The 16,198-nt window shown below is 42.2% G+C and overlaps 2 protein-coding genes across 2 annotated transcripts; both read left to right on the plus strand.

Moving 5' to 3' along the window:
• The first annotated feature begins 890 nt into the window (after positions 1–890).
• Positions 891–12,054, plus strand: sh3bgrl (SH3 domain binding glutamate-rich protein like). Its single transcript, XM_038699075.1, has 4 exons — positions 891–1,125; positions 7,616–7,801; positions 10,499–10,579; positions 10,972–12,054. The coding sequence occupies exons 1-4, from the start codon at positions 1,081–1,083 to the stop codon at positions 11,005–11,007; spliced, it is 348 nt and encodes a 115-aa protein (XP_038555003.1). The 5' UTR covers positions 891–1,080; the 3' UTR covers positions 11,008–12,054.
• Positions 12,055–13,034: 980 nt separating this feature from the next.
• si:dkey-237j10.2 (uncharacterized protein LOC568721 homolog) lies at positions 13,035–14,926 on the plus strand. Its single transcript, XM_038700380.1, has 2 exons — positions 13,035–13,302; positions 13,507–14,926. Exons 1-2 carry the CDS (start codon positions 13,140–13,142, stop codon positions 14,190–14,192), a joined length of 849 nt encoding a protein of 282 aa, XP_038556308.1. The 5' UTR covers positions 13,035–13,139; the 3' UTR covers positions 14,193–14,926.
• Positions 14,927–16,198: the final 1,272 nt, after the last annotated feature.

The following is a 16,198-nucleotide window of genomic DNA, read 5'->3' on the forward strand; positions in this document are numbered from 1 at the left end:
AGCCGGTGATGATCTGGGGTCTGCGCGAATGGCTTCTTGTAGGGCGAGATGGGAGGAAGCCTGCAAGAGTGAAAGGATTGCATTCGAGGACATATTGCCTTCATACAAGTGTGTTCAATTACAGCTAGACGGAGGCCGCGCGGCTGGCCTGTATGCCCCGCTGCGGCGGTACAGGCCCCGGCGGCAGGCAACGTGCCCCAGTGTAAAGCCGTGCATCCTCGCAGGCTTGTCTAAAAAGCCAGGGCTCACATCTGAAGAGGCCAGCACGGGGACATTTCACCATAAATTCACTTCGTGTTTGAGTCCAATATGGCGCCCACTCCTCTTCGACACATTTTTTTTTGTTTGTCAGTCGGCTTTCCTAAATTCGTTTCAGGGGAAAAGACTTGCGTCGTCTGCCTCAGACGCCTGCAGGGGGCCCACATTGCCCGTCTAATGATGTGGCTGCTCAAGACGGCGCTTCAGAGGCTGTGCTGTTACACAAAAGAGCTCCGAAGTGTTCAAAATTACAGCAGATTTATGATTAATTTTAACCCCACCCAACCACACACACACACACACACGCTTGCCATACTAGCATTTACTAGAACACCTGCAAGTGTGCACATTTGCAAGGTTAAATGAACAATAGCCAGTGCCATAGCTTGCAGACAATGGGGTCGATGCTGAAATGTCCAGACAATATAACCCCGTTGTCTTGCCATCATGATGGGCCTATTGCCTCTCTGCGCGTGATTGTACGTTTCTACGTCCGAGTGTGTGCTCTTGCGCCACACGCGCGCGCGCGCCCACACACACACACACAGAAAGAGATAGAGAGAGAGAGAGCAGAAGGGGCGGAGACGCAGAGTAGAGGCGGAGGAGGAATGCAAAGCTCCATCCAGTGCTGAGAACAGGAGCATTTGCGCAGATAGTCTGCGCTGCGCTGCCTTCAACAGACATACAGCGTTTCAGCCGGGGAAGTTTGTTGTCGTTGAAGTCTTTTGTCCCGCTGCCGAGCAATCCGCCTGCAAATTGTCTGCAAGGAGCAGGGCAAGCGACAGCTGCTTACCGGACTCGTGTCAGCATCAGGGATTTAACATGGTGATCAAAGTGTACATAGCATCGTCCTCTGGATCCACTTCGGTAAGGAATAAACAAATGGCATTGCTTTTATATGTGATATTTTAGACTCGACTGCAGCATCCAGCGGTTGTTGGGCAATAAAGAGGCAGTTGAACTTTTATTGAACTCACTAACTGATGTCCATCCGACTGTCATCCCCTCAGCGTGCAGTGCTCAGCAGTAAGCATGCTGCTCTGCCCTCCTCAAGACTTTGGGCACAGATGGGATCTCTAAGGGATCTTCCCCTCCCTCTTTTTACCTTCTTTAACTTTTTCTCAGAGACAGACAGGAAGTTTGAGGCAGCTTCTCTCAGCTGTGGTTTGTCACAGTGTTTCCTGACGTGACAGTTCAGTGTTTTTGCAGCTGAAATCAGGCTGAGCAACAGGAAAGGTGTGCAGAAAAAAAAAATCCATAAATGCACTCAGAATAGTCTGTTCTGTCACCTGATGCCAGGATAGGGAGGTTCACAGACTCTGGGTTTGAAAGGGGGGCAGATCTGTCTTGCTCTAGAAAGAAGAGCCTTGAGTATTGCCCTCACTATCCTGCAGCCTAGAGGACCTTCAGCAGTCATTCTTTCCAGTTTCTTCCAGAGTGTAGAGGAATGATGGTGATGCAATCCTCCAGGGCCCCTTTTTAGACCTGCAGCTGCAGCCCAGGAACTCTTATGCTCTGTTTAGGACTTGTTGGAGGTCTGGCTTTGTAGTAATATACAATTTTGTATACAGCTACCGCAAGATTGCCAACATAATCAGTGATGTAAAATATTGCCAGCATTCACTTGGGGTCTTTCATGGTCTAAATTGTTACTAAAACGTTAAACCATTCTGATGGAAATGTAATAGAAGCCAGTAACTTAATAGAAATGCATATTTTCTTGCTGTCACAGTAGAAATTGAAGTCCCTTGTCACATCATGTGGTTTAGATCACCTTGAGGATGATTTACCCCCATTGAGCAGCTCACATACAGAGGACGTGATCAAGCACAGAGCCTCTTTTCAGTTGGACAGCGCTGAGTAACTTTATTGCTCATACAGTAAGTGACATTTTACAAAAGCTCAGCAGCAAGTCCTACAGGACTGGAGCTTCCTGTAAAGTCAGAGCGGTCGCAGTTTAGAGCCAGTGATCCCATCACTGTGCTGGAGCCTGTCTGTGAAAATGCATTACCTCTCATTGATCTGCCTTTAGTAGAGTTTGCTAGAACAAATAAGACACGCTTAAATGCCGCACAGACACACTCATCTTATCATCTCCAGTCTATGTCTCCTCTTGGAAAAAAAGCAACAATGTTACTGACTAAAGTGCCATAAACACATCATGATCTGCTCTGTTCTGGTAACTCATTTCTTTGGATTGATTTAGATATATGATATGCCATCACATTACCAAGTTTTTAGGACTCACACCATGTCTGATTCATGCAGTATTTATGTTAGAACCCTCCCAGTATCATGTCTATCTTTAATGTAAAACTATTTAAAAAAAAACACACATTCAGGCCATTCAAAAGTTGCCGAGTGACAAATTGTGGTGGAAACCCTCTGTCCTCACCAAGCTTGCAGTTCGATTGCATCAGTGACTGCAAAACAATGTGATTGCATTCCACTATGCAGCAGTGTCTGCTGCTACATTAATCACTCCAGTCTAGTTCAGCATGTGATGGAACAGCCAAAAACAGTGAGACAAGTAGGAGTATTTCCAAAACAACGTTTAAAGCGTTTGCTCCACTGACAAAACAATTGCAGGTCAGAGAGAGAGAGAGAGACAGAGGGATGTATCAGATTTAGCACTTGATAAGCTACAACAGTCAGCGTTATTCAGGCAGATGTATTTTCAAAAGACATAAAGTTCTGTTCCATGTTAGAGCACTTTTATAGCTTTTCTTGATTTTATGCTGAATCTGATCCAAATAACAGCTAAAAGTTATCAGAAATGGTTCTGTGCAGCACAGAGGCTGGTAAACATCTCAAGAACAACATGGTTTATTGGACTGAACTCATCAGTTTCTAATATGAGACAACTTCAGCTGATTGACAAAAAGAAGTACAGTATGGCCATTACAGATAATCAAGAACTGAAGCAAATTGTGTCAACATGATTGTTCCACAACATTTCCCATCTGCATGAATGGTGGATAGATTAGATCAGGTGTGTGTGTGCCCATTGGCTCTACAGATACAAGAGTATACGTACGGAATAAATGTTATCTTTGTGAAGCCTTGGTGCTGTAGTTTGAAGAATACTAAAACATAAATGCCTTATCATATAATGCTGTATAGCAAGACACCACTGACTACAGTCTCAGTTTTCATTCACGTGGAATCAACACCTTTCTGAAGGAAAAAAGGAACATTATAAGCGACAAAAAAGATTATTTCAGGTCTGCTCCCTGCCACAGTTAGTGTCCTCGATCAAAGCGCTGATCACCAGTTCTAGTCCCCCTCTGACCTCTGACCTGTGTTTGTCCCTTGTGGAGGGTGGTAACCCTGCAAACGGAGTGAGAGCTGACATCATATTTCCAGCCAGTAATGAGAAGCAGAGTGCTAGAGTTTGAGTCTCACCATTTCTTGGTTTACCTGGTTCCATTGAAGCCAAATTTGAATACCAGACTAGGGTTATCTATTAAATACACACATGTAAATACATACCTGTAGCAGTGTATCTAGAGCATTGTGCAAATTTGCAACTGAAAGTACATATGTGGGAAAAGCCACAAACACTGGCCAGTGCCACAGAACATTAAGTGCCTCCTTTACCTTTATGCACTTCAGCCACACTATAGTACAATTCTCTCATTGGCACAATAAATTTATAAAGAATACACTGTGCAATGTTTTGTACGGTGTATGTTTTATGCTATAGATTTACTGCTCTTCTTCCACTGTAGGTTTGACATTAGGGTCTATATGTCAGTGCTGGGTTGGACGGCTGCTACAGTGAGTCAGTAGGTTTCTATAACCGGGCGTTTTTTTGGCCTTTTGCTATTCTTTCACCTTTAGGCAGCAGCGAGGGAACCCAGCCAGAGAAGCAGCGTAAGGCTCTTTTGTTACAATGTTGTAATGCTGACTGAGCTCAGGATTGGGTGGAGGCTACTGTTGCTGCTAAAATTCCAGTTAGCGTCTGTTTTCAGACACCACAAATCAGACTTGATCTAATCACGACAAAACCTTTATCCCTTACAAACACACAGGGCTGGGGGTTTATTCGTGTTTCCTTTAGTCCAGGCAGTGGATTTTCTGGCATTCAAAAGCATTCGATTGTGTCTTATATATGCAGACTGTTTTGACAAATTCAGTATGTATTTTCCAGCCTGTCTGAGTATGTTAAACATAAATTGACCTCAACCCTGAGTTGAAATAACTGATTGAATCAGTCTCCACCATATTGATCCTGTGTTGTGGATACAGCGCATCCATCCAATCAATGCCTGCCATTGTCTGCCAGAGTTCGGCCCCTTTTCAGGCATTGATCAGGTCTGGATCTGATCTCAGTTCCCTGCCACAACTCTGATGAAGATGATGGAGATGATGATGAAGATGAACACATACTGTAAGTAGAGTGCCAGGTCAGTGCAGATAAAACTTGGAATCAGTGTGCAGAAAAAAACAGATTAGTGTCAAATAATGTTTGCAAGTCTTTGTTTCATGCAGTTTCTTTATCAGTGTACTAAAAACATTATAAATCTCTTTAGGAAACTCCTATGTGAGCGACAATGCACAGTGCTAACAGCTCTGTGAGGGCTGTGCAGCGGTGTCATGAGCCAAATGCTCATATTGGCATGCTAACATGCTCGCAATGGCAATGAGAACATGCTGGTCTTTAGCAGGCATAAAGTTTGCAAATTTTTCATTAAACACAAAGTACCGCTGAGGCTGATTGTGAATATCATTAGGTTTGCATGTATTTGTTATTATAATTCATCCTGAGGGAGACAAAAATGTTTGCACCAAATTTCATGGCAATCCAATCAATGGCCAGACATTTCAAAAGTCAAAAATGTCATCCTCACGGTGGCGCTACAGGAAAAGTCAAGGGGTCATCAGAGTCATTAGGGTACATCATCTGGGAACTATAATTGTCATGAATGCCATTCCATCTAGTAGATGTTGAGATATTTCAGAGGATAAGTGAAGGTATTGAACTACTGGTGGTGCTATAGAAAAAGTAAGGGGATCACCACAGTGGTATGCTTTTCACTTCTGGGGACCATTAATGTCTGTACAAAAGTTTGTGGTAACCCATCCAATAGTTTTTGAGATAAATCACTAAAAATGTCAACTTGATCGTAGTGCCACAGGAAAGGTCAGGGAAACACCATAATCAGTGGGATTCATTGTCCATTGATAATGAAAGTGTGGTCTAAATTTCATGACAATCTATAGATGAGATATTTCAGTCTGGACCATAGTGGGGGACCAACCGACCTAACACCTCTTAAGAGTTACTTCCTGATCCTGATGAATGTTTAGACAAAACAAACAACACAGAGACAACGCCTCTCCTGCTTTTGCATTTTGTTCAGCCCAATGTCAGTTTATATTTGCATGCCAAGGCAAGGTATCTACGCGTTGTGAGAGAAAGCATAGGTTATGGAAATCAATAATTGAGGACTGGCTGTTTACTGTGTGCAGGCCTGACACTGGCTCATCTCTCTTACTGTCTTGTCTTTATTGTAAGGACAGAGGAGGGATTTTCTAGCATTCCAGAGAGCTAGATAAGGAAGTGAATAATCCAAGGCAATAGGAGAAGAGTAATCTTGTTTATTACCACACCCAAAGCCAGGGACAGTCTGTTTTCTTCCATATTAAAATCACCAGGAGCTCCACCCAAGACACAAGATTGCTAAAAGGCTGAAAAGAGGGCAGAGCTGGGAACTGTCATTGTGCAGTTAGAGTTGGGGGCAGATGGCATGAGGCCAGTTTGCTCTACAAATTAATTTTGCTTGGCAACAGTACAATGCATGCTTGCTGGGGGAATGGCCAGGGTGCACCAAAAGAAATTAGTCAAGAGGAGAAAGGGATCCTTCTGTTGAACTTGTCATTTTAGTAAATAAAGTTAGTTTATTGAGATTTGGGGTAAGTGTACCAGTTTATTGAGTGCTATACTAAGTCAAAAGGGAGAAAGACAAGGCTGTGCAGATTCTTCTATCAGAGAGTTTGAGCTCATGGCGTTCCCCTCCGTTGCATTGTCCCGCACTGGTTTCCAGAACAGGTGGGGAAAGAACTGGTTTTAGGACTTTGGCCTCGATAATGCAGCTGCCATTAAATGATTCAAACTGCACCGGGGTTAATCTCCTGGCATTGTCTGCTCCCTCATTTCCATGCCTGTGTTGTTTCAGCAGATGGCTGTTAAATAATCCACCTGCCTCGTCTGTGCGCCATAAAGCTGGGTGGAGCCCTCACATGGAGGTGTCTAGACTGACAGGAAGACAATAAATTGATAATCATCCATAGAACATTGTAGTGTTCTTACCATGGGTTAGGCTTGCTTTGAATTTAGGTGTGTGTGCGTGTGTGTGTGTGTGTGCAGCTGAGGCTGGAAGTGTGTGTCTCCTTGCAGCAGGCCATATTTGGCTCGTGTTTGACCAGTTACCTCCTCTGGAGTCCCAGAGGAGCGCTTGTTTCCGTCTGGCCTTGTAGGGCCATCCTCCCTCTTACACAAACCCCACTGAGACCTCATTGGACCATAGTTTCATACACTAAATCACACACACACACACACACACACACACACACACACAGGCAGAATAAGAAACCACACAGTCAGACAAGCACACCTTTCTATCCATTCTGCTTCTTTATTATCTGGTTGTTTGTGTGACTGTATTTGGGAGTATATGCCTGATAGTATACTTTGAAAGAGGTGAGATCGCATAGGCTGTCACTGTGTCATTCTCAATACACTCCTGTTGAGTTGGTTATTTGCATCTTCTTTTTGCACTGAACAGGATGGACTATTTTTATAGTGTTAAATACGGTGCTGTGTGCCAATGCAACAGAACAGCCTTTTGTGAGAATAGGGCGCCTGTCAAAAATAATCACATCTGCGTGAAACTCCCAGATAGTGACAAAGACAGCAACTCTGATGTGTGCACTGCCAACACAGTCTTTCTTTGTGGGCAATATCCTCACTTTATTGTATTAAAATGATAAGCTGTGATACTTTGTCAAATTAAAAGTGTGCAACAGGTTACAAATGCTTTTGAAATGGTCCCATTTTAAAGAATACATTGCAATTTCCATTTTTTCATGCAGATTTTCTTGCCGGAGTTTACCCTCTTCAATACGCTTGTGTCACTTCATTCACTTGTCAGCAAATGAGTGGTAACTTAGTAACAGAGCAGCCAGCGTAGCGTCATTTCTCACAGCAGAAAAGAAACGTGCTTATTTTTGCAGCAGACTGATAACAGTATGGTGAACCGAGGCCCTTATGTTTCCTCGTAAGGCTGAAGTTAACACATGCCTAACTGACAACTTCCCCTCTGCCACCCCCTCTCATCTCCCCCACATGCAGATTAAAAAGCAGCAGCAGGATGTGATGGGCTTCCTGGCGGCCAATAAGATCGAATTCGAGGAGTGCGACATCGCGGCCAACGAGGCCAACAGGAAGTGGATGAGAGAGAATGTTCCGGAGGAGTCCAGGCCAGCCACGGGGAACCCTCTCCCCCCACAGATATTTAACGAAAGTGAATATTGCGGGGTGAGGCACACATGCACACAGATGCTTTGAATTGCTGGCACATGATTGTTCATGCAATTACAGTACTACTCTGATACGTCACATTCAGAGCTGTAGCAACTATTGAGAACATCAAGCTCATGGTCACACTACACAAAAATTATGCATGGCGGGTGTTGAATGCTGATTCTGATGACTAAATGTGTTTAAAGCTGCACCAATCAAAATTTTTATATTAACAAGAGATCAAATCCATCCAACATGAAAGCTGTCAGTAGTAGTGACAAACCAACTGAGAATAATCACCCGACTGTGCAGTTTGGTTTACTCTCTCACTGCTCTCATCAGCATCGTTTTCAGCAGCACAGGCAGATGTTTTCAGCAGAAAACTGATAAATCCACTGTACTTTACCTGCCCAGCACCAGAGTGTGGCCAGACACAGTTAGCAACTAGCTGGTGGACGTAGTGGAGCGTTTAGCAGCTAACAAGCCAGATAGTTCCTTCAGGAGTTGGTGGAAGCATAAACAAAGCTAAAAGGAGAGTAAATATTGGATTTATTTTCAACTGGTGGAAAGGAACAATAGACTGTATAGAAGAAAAGGATGTAGTCAACGTGACGTCACACATGGACAAGACTCGAGTTTGGCATTTTGGCAAACAGACAACAGACTAAGACTCCCTTGTAGAGATGCTGCAAAAGACGTTAACTTTTATTTGGCTCACCTCTCAACTCGAGAAAAATATAGATATGGACACAAACTGTAAGTGTTGGGCACTTGCGATCCATTTCCACCGTTAAAAATCACACTGTCCCTGCTAGCTCTCGTCTGTGGTAATGTTCCCTCACCCTACACAGCTCAGGCTTGTCTCCTCATCGAGCATCCGAAAGCACAACAACCATCCAGCATTTTGTCAACGTAAAAAGTAACAAACTCAAAGTCACCGTGTATCACTTGCTTCCTGGTTGGCGGGCAGCGAAAAATAACGTCTTTTTTGCCCTCCAAGGGAGCATTTTCTTTGGAATGTGACGTCACGTGAAAACTATGAATTGAAGAAAACTTGAAACTAACGATTGAGACCATACACTCATTAGGAAAGTGTTTACTGAGGGAATAAATCAAGTGGGAAGTAGGGTCATTTTGCCATTATTTATCGGATTTCTTTTTGCAACCAGTGGAATTGCCCCCTGCTGGCCGCTAGAAAAAATGCAGGTTTAACACACTTCTGCATTGGCTTCACTTTGAACTTATGCTGGTTTCACACACGCGATGCCAGCGCTGGGGCAGTGCTTACAGTCAAAGTCAATGCAAAGACATGGAAGGACCTGATTAAATGACGGGTGGTTCGCTGTTTATTGCAACTAAATCACAGCAAAATGTTTGTTTTGGGTTCATACAGCTTTAGTAATGGCAGGTTGTGTTAATTCGCATTGTCGCATTGTGTGTGAACACTTGTGCGAGTAGTCCAGCGGCCAAACTCACTCAATGACAGTTTAAAAATCACGTTGTATGTTATAGCAGATCATATCTGTCCATTAAATATTGAGCTAGAGCCAGAAGCTGGTTAGCTTAGCTTAGCATAAATACTGGAAACAGGGGGAAACAGCCTGGCTCTGTCCACCTAAATCTCACATTATATCTTGTTTGTTTAATCTGTACAAAACCCAAAGTAAAAAGCAACTCTAGGCACATAACCACTTGTAACACTGCAATTTGTTGTTTTTCACTTTGGTTTTTGTACTGGTTAAACAAACATGGCGTAAATTGTTAAGTAGTGAGCTTTAGAGGAGCTGGTAGGCAGATATGTTTACCTATGGGCAGAGCCAGGCTAACTGTTTCCCCCTACTTCCAGTCTTTGTGGTTAACTTGCTTAAGTTAATGGTCACCTTGCTCCAGCTTCATATTTAACAGACATAAGACTGATATTGATCTTCTCATCTAACTCTTGCCAGAAAGTGAATAAGCTTATTTCTCAAAATGTCAAACTATTCCTTTTTCTGAATTGGTAAAATGAATAAAAATTTTTTTTAAATCCCACAGCTTTTGTGTAGCTTCTCAGAAACATGTTAGACTGGTCGGGTTGCAGAATATCTCAATTCATGACTATAGCCCTTCTCAGATATACCATGTACCCTAGCCTTCTGTCCTGTGTTATCAGATTTTTTTTTAATACAGTCTATGGTTTACACCCATTGGAAATACACGGGGCCTTTAGCCTGGGCACACTGAGGCATCATGCTGTGTAGCTAATGGATGGCTGGAAGTGAAGTTGCACATGCAGGAGTGGCTGTATTGAATGTCACAGACAAAGAGAACAGCATTTCCCAGAATACTTGCAGCTGTTTGTCTGTGTACCGGTATGTGTGTGTGTGGGAGAAACTCAAGGGAAGGAGTGAGGGATCAAGAATGAGAGAGACTACAGACTAAACAGTAAGTGGGTGAATGTGTTAGCTTGTTTACTCTGGATTACATTCTCAAAAACAATACCCCCCCTATCTGATTGACTACTGAGGCCTGTCCCTGTATAAATAACACAAGCTCAACTGTTTCTCACAAATAGTTCTCAATGTGGCGTTGCCAGCTCAGATTGTCGCCCTCGGGCGCTGATCCAAAGCCTGTTTGACATTATCATTCCTCAGGTTGGAGTTCAGATTTAGGCGAGCTGATCCTCTGATCAATCTGCATCTAAAGTTCCCTCTGCGCCTTCTTCTTTCTCAGAACTATGAGGCCTTCTTCGACGCCAGAGAGGACAACGCCGTGTATGCATTTCTGGGTCTGACTGCTCCCCCGGGCTCAAAGGTAAGCCTGCGGACACAAAAACACACTGATATCTGTCCTTTTGTTGAAACTCATTCCTACAGCCTAACCGTATTTCCTGTAACACCAGCTTATGTGCCTAAATATATATTTATCCTCACAGTGTGATTTCCATACAGAAAACACAGATATTACATAATACATCTGTTCATGATATCAGCAGGCCTCTTCTCCTTTCCCTCTCCCCCTCCTCCTGCACTCTAGCGCCTCCCCTCCGCCACAACAGGAACCGCGGGGAGGTGTGCCAGTTACCATAGAAACAGAGGGGTTTTCCTCTGTGCTGTGGCAGGGGATATATAAACCAATATCCTCCATTTTAATATAACTCTCTCTCTTCTCCTCCTTTCTCCCCCTCTGTCTCTGTTTCTCTGCAGGAGGCTGAGGCTCTAGCAAAGAAAGCACAGCAGTAGCAGCTTTCCACCGTTTTTACCTGGAACCTCAGGCCTAGACGTAAAACCCAGACCTGGACCCAGACTGACCTGGAACTGATCCAGAGAATAAAAAGAAGCAACATTTCACTCTGCTTATAAATATGTGGACAGTTTTGATTTACTCTTGTCAATACGTTTTTAATTTTAATTTTTTTTTTAATCTGTGTTCAGCTGTGCCTTGTCAGCCGTAGTGAAAGGAGGTACTAAAGCAGAGCATTATGGGTATCTACAAACAGCTCTGCTTCCTCCCATTAACCTCAGCCTGCTAAGCCTATTGGCCTAATGACTTGTCAATCAACCATTAGCATGAACGTGTAGCGTCCAGTTTGAGAACAGATCATCAGATACAACAAAGTGTACAAAACACAGATTCATCATTTGGCCCACATCCATTTTAACATTAGACCATAAAACAATATCACCATTTATTTAACTCAACAGGTTTAATTAGTACTAGTGCTATGAGTAATTAGCGTCTTATCTGTTGTATCCTGGAAACACTGAGTCACATGTTGTGCTCCTGCCATTCATGTCTTGGCCAAAACTGCAGCACCTTCTGTAAAAGTTCCCTCCTACAATCCCATTCTTTGTTTTTATTTACTTTAAAATTTAAAATGTATTTACTTTAAAATAGCCTTTATTTACTTTAAAAAAGTCTTAATGCTGTTTTAATAGCAAACGTTTTTCTACGAGATGATATATGTTTAAAAATTATAATACATACAAGTCTGCAAACATAAAGGGATGTGAAATTGAGTTTTTTAAATTTTATTTGTTGTTTTTAGGGGAGCTGTTTTGTTTCGCTGTAAGCATCCTGTTACACATTGTGTTGATAATCCCTGTCTTACATAAGTTGATGTCTTCCCTAAAATAAAAATAAGATTGCAAATAAAACTGCAAGCCTGACTGCTTGGTTGTTGCCATGAAGTAAGATTCAATACTGACACGGTCAAACAAATTTTGAAATAAATTCTGCCTTCTTATAACACTGTTATTTTTATGCACAATAAATCATTCAAGTTCACAGAATGTGACTAATTTTTCATTGAACATGGTTTGACTTTGCTGTGATGAGCAGGCATTTTAGCATCTGGAAATGGTGATTTCATTGGTTTTGAAACATGAACATTGTGAAAGAGACAGGAATGTTTTTTGAGGAGTTCTTCGCTCCTTCAAGTTGCTGATATTTCTGGTTTGCAACATTGTACAGATATTCCCGAAAATGTTACCCAACCACTGAAAGTGCTTCTTGGCATTAGTGGAAAGTAACTAAGAACATTTATTTTCACTTTCTCTCCCTATCCCACTGAGGACTTGGGGATGCACAAATCATGACTCAAAATCTTTCGTTATTGCTCTCCTGACTCCCACTTCTTCAGTACCGACACTATGGGAGACAATGCCAGGTTTGCTTTAAGCAAGATTCTCCTTGTGTTATGATTATATTGATTTTTATTTCATCCAGCACCTATCCCACCTTTTTTTGGGATGCACACATGACTATACTATAACTAAATAAAGACTAATAAGCAAAGGTGAGCTTTTCTTTTTGTAGCAGAACTTTTTCTTTCTTTCTTCTTTCCTTACCCCATTAATCATCTCACAACCTCTCAGAATCACCTTTTGACCCTTCTGAGGGGGCCAGACCCCTAAGTTTGGAACCACTAAACTACCTAACTATATATAAAGTTGCTCTAACTTAACCAGCTTTCAACCATAAAATGCTGCTCATACAGTAACAATCTAATAATGTAACAGATATAATGTGCAGGTGCCATTTTTATGCAGAATGAGAACTTTTGCTTTTGATACTTAAAAAACCGTTTGCTAATAATACAATACCCTCGGCTTGCCAAGTCTTCTCAGCTTGTGTATAAATTCACGGTTCTCTTTTCTTTATACTGTGATTTTCAGTTACAGACTAATAAAGGAAGTATGTTGTGGGGGTGGAGGGGCCAGTTCTCAGTTGCAGAAGTGAAACAGGCCATTAGAACTTCACAAATACATGCGCACTCACACTGTGCCTCGCATTTGCGCTTAAGACTGGCACTCATCAAGAAGCAAAGGGGGGTAAAAAGAGACCGACAAGAAGAGGACAGTCATTCTGTATCATGTTGGGTGAAGGTTTTCTCAGAGTGCTGCATTACAGGGAGGAGAGAAAGTGTGCCTCCAAGCTAAAGACATCGCAGACGCACACTCATTGTAAGAATCCATTCAACTGTATTCTCTCCGACTCGACCTCCACAGACCTACAGACAGATTCAACTGAAGCAGGTAAACAGCCTTATAAAATGTAACAAATAAACTGCCTGATGTAAAAGACGTTTGACTTTCAGTACTGGTTTCATGTACTAATGTTAACATTTTACGAAAATCTCTGTCAGATATGATCTTGCTGATGATATAATGCCAAATAGCTAAAATGTCAAATCAATCTAAATTAAATTAGAAACCTCTAAACCTCTTTTCTGTAACCAGGTACAAACCAGGAAGAACTAGACCCCACCCAATTCCAAGGACTGAAAGTGGTGCCTCAAGATCCTGTAGGCCTCTCAATCCCTGGGTGTCCACCTGCCCTCACCCTGGACACTGGCTTTACAGTTTGCTTTGACAGTTGTAGCCTCCTGCAACAGTATCCAGACCTACAGGTGGCTGACTCAGGCCGCATCTCACACAACCTACTGAGGGCCACTATCGCCCAGCCCAGTTTTGGATATGAAGCATGCCGTCAGCAAGATCAGTTGCAGCAATTTGAGGCTGGTTCATCGATTCCAGACCAGGGTTATCTGGTTATGGGGGACAGTGTGAACATCGGCTTAGACCTGCCCGGATCAATTTTGGAGCCTATGTCTAACTCGGTGCTGAACGGGCTGCTGGACAAACAGCTGGAGGAGGTGTACATGCAGCATCTGACTGACAACTTGGCTCGATGTAACTCCCACATGGGGAATAGCCTTCTGCACGGCCTGGTGCCTCCTCCCCAGCCCAGCAGCCAGACGCAGGGGCAGGGGCACGACTCACTGGAGGCCAGTCTGGAAGAAGGATCAGGAGGGGACAGCGGCAAGAAGATTAGTTATCTGAGCACCCAAAACTTAGTTCCCTGTTCATCCAACTTCAGCTCCCCTGTGCTGAGGATTTCAGACGTTGACAATCCTCATCTGTAATGAAAGTAAACCATGGATACACTCAAGTAGGAGTGTAGTAAGTGTATGCATAAGTGTGAGGCTCAGCTACGTATTTCGCTTCTCCACTTCCAAGTTTACACATACCTGCATGCAACTGACACATGAAAATAAGTGCAATGAATTAAATTGCTGCATGCTTTTATTTTTGTTTACCTATATATTTCCACAATGTCTTAGTGAAATGATGCCTCAAATTTACCTTCTCCTATGTGCCATCTGCTGTTAGACTGTGGTACTACACCATCCTGAATTTACCTGACGTGCATAAGAATTTATTTTATTGACATTATAGGTGTGTGTATGTAGGGTATTTATTATATTGAAGCAAACTGTGATCAGTGTAAGCTTATGCTACACACTGAAGTTGCCTTGTAGATAGAGATGTAACCTAATGAATCCATATGGTCTGAATGAAGCAAAATAATGAAGTCAAATAATCATTAAATCAGGATTTAGATTCCAGTCAACAAATAAGTAGTCATTTATTTTTCAAATTTATTTAATTGTGCTGTTTATTTGTTGTTATATTAAATCTTATATTCTATATTTGGCAAGAGAAGGGAATTAAATTCTTTAAGAAATGTCTTGTTTGTTTAAGTGATATGTCGGTCTCTTAATAATGTTTTGAGAAATACATGAACTATAATCGAATGGCCCAGAAAAGTGCATTGACTGAATTTGTACGATGACTTTAACATGAAATAATTAAGGCACTACTTTCTTGAATTATTTTACTAGAGGACTTGGATACTTCTTTTTCATTAAATGTCCCCTAATCAGTCAAGACAAACAGGGGCAATGTAATACAAAAACATAACAACGTTAGGCTTTTGTGGAGATGCTCAGAGTTTAATTTTAGGGTATTTTGGGGATGCAGTTTGGTTGGTTGTTGTCGCTTAAGGTGTTTCTGTAGTCAGGGTCAGTGCTGACATGCAGAACACTGGAAACTATAAATCTGACTTTAAAATGGCATATGGTTTGCAGCATTGTGGTGTGTTATTTGTGTGGTTATACCTACAACATAATGATGGTGTACTGAAAGAAACCTGGTTTAGATCCCTCCCTCCCACATAATTTTAGACCAATTTCAAAACTGCCTTTTATTGCAAAGATTCTAGAAAGAATTGTGTCCAAACAGCTGCTCACTGTACTGGAAAATAACAAAATATTTGAAAAGTTTCAGTCTAGTTTCAGGAAGTACCACAGCACTGAGACTGCCCTGCTTAAAGTCACCAATGACCTTTTAATGTCTGCTGATGAGCCATGTGCTCAGTCCTGGTACTCCTGGACCTTAGCGCTGCTTTTGACACCATTGATCACAACATCATGTTAGACAGACTGAGGCACTGGGTGGGGATCTCTGGTACTGCCCTAGAATGGTTTTCATCCTACCTGTCAAATAGGAAGTTTTGCGTTTCTATAAACAACTATGTCTATTCGTTCTGTCCAGTTAAATATGGTGTGCCTCAGGGGTCCGTCTTAGGACCCATTTTGTTTTCCTTGTATCTGCTTCCCCTTGGACATATTATCCATAAACATGGCATTTCTTTTCATATTTATGCTGATGACACACAAATATACTTGCCCTTCAGATCCACAGACCCTGGAATGCTGAGTTCACTTAACAACTGCCTTTGTGAAGTTAAAAAATGGATGTCAAATAATTTCCTCCAGCTGAACTCAGACAAAACAGAAATCCTGGTCATTGGGTCCCAGCAGATGGCAAATCAAATACTGTCATCTGCTGGTTCCCTATTAAATCACATTAAGCCTGTTGCAAAGAACCTTGGTGTTTGGTTTGATGGAAATTTAAATTTCGAGCAGCACACCACAAAGCTTGTTCAATCATGTTTTCATCAACTTAGAAATATAGCAAAAATTCGATCTATGTTAATTTTTAAGGACACCGAGACCATTTTACAGTCCTTCATCTCATCACGCCTGGATTATTGCAACAGCCTTTTCACCTGTTTAACCCAAAAATC

The sequence above is a fragment of the Micropterus salmoides genome, unplaced genomic scaffold (genome assembly GCF_014851395.1).
Source record: "Micropterus salmoides isolate LMB-PRFRI ecotype aquatic unplaced genomic scaffold, ASM1485139v1 Ms_hic_scaffold_5, whole genome shotgun sequence".
In the NCBI taxonomy this organism is placed as follows: domain Eukaryota; kingdom Metazoa; phylum Chordata; class Actinopteri; order Centrarchiformes; family Centrarchidae; genus Micropterus; species Micropterus salmoides.

What these genes read in the sequence shown, in the direction of transcription:
- sh3bgrl (XM_038699075.1), top strand. Translation starts at nt 1,081, where the DNA reads ATGGTGATCAAAGTGTACATAGCATCGTCCTCTGGATCCACTTCG. An exon ending in CGTCCTCTGGATCCACTTCG is followed by an intron (nt 1,126 to 7,615) that starts GTAAGGAATAAA and finishes CCCCACATGCAG; the next exon opens with ATTAAAAAGCAGCAGCAGGA. An exon ending in CTGCTCCCCCGGGCTCAAAG is followed by an intron (nt 10,580 to 10,971) that starts GTAAGCCTGCGG and finishes GTTTCTCTGCAG; the next exon opens with GAGGCTGAGGCTCTAGCAAA.
- si:dkey-237j10.2 (XM_038700380.1), top strand. Translation starts at nt 13,140, where the DNA reads ATGTTGGGTGAAGGTTTTCTCAGAGTGCTGCATTACAGGGAGGAGAGA. An exon ending in GACAGATTCAACTGAAGCAG is followed by an intron (nt 13,303 to 13,506) that starts GTAAACAGCCTT and finishes TTCTGTAACCAG; the next exon opens with GTACAAACCAGGAAGAACTA.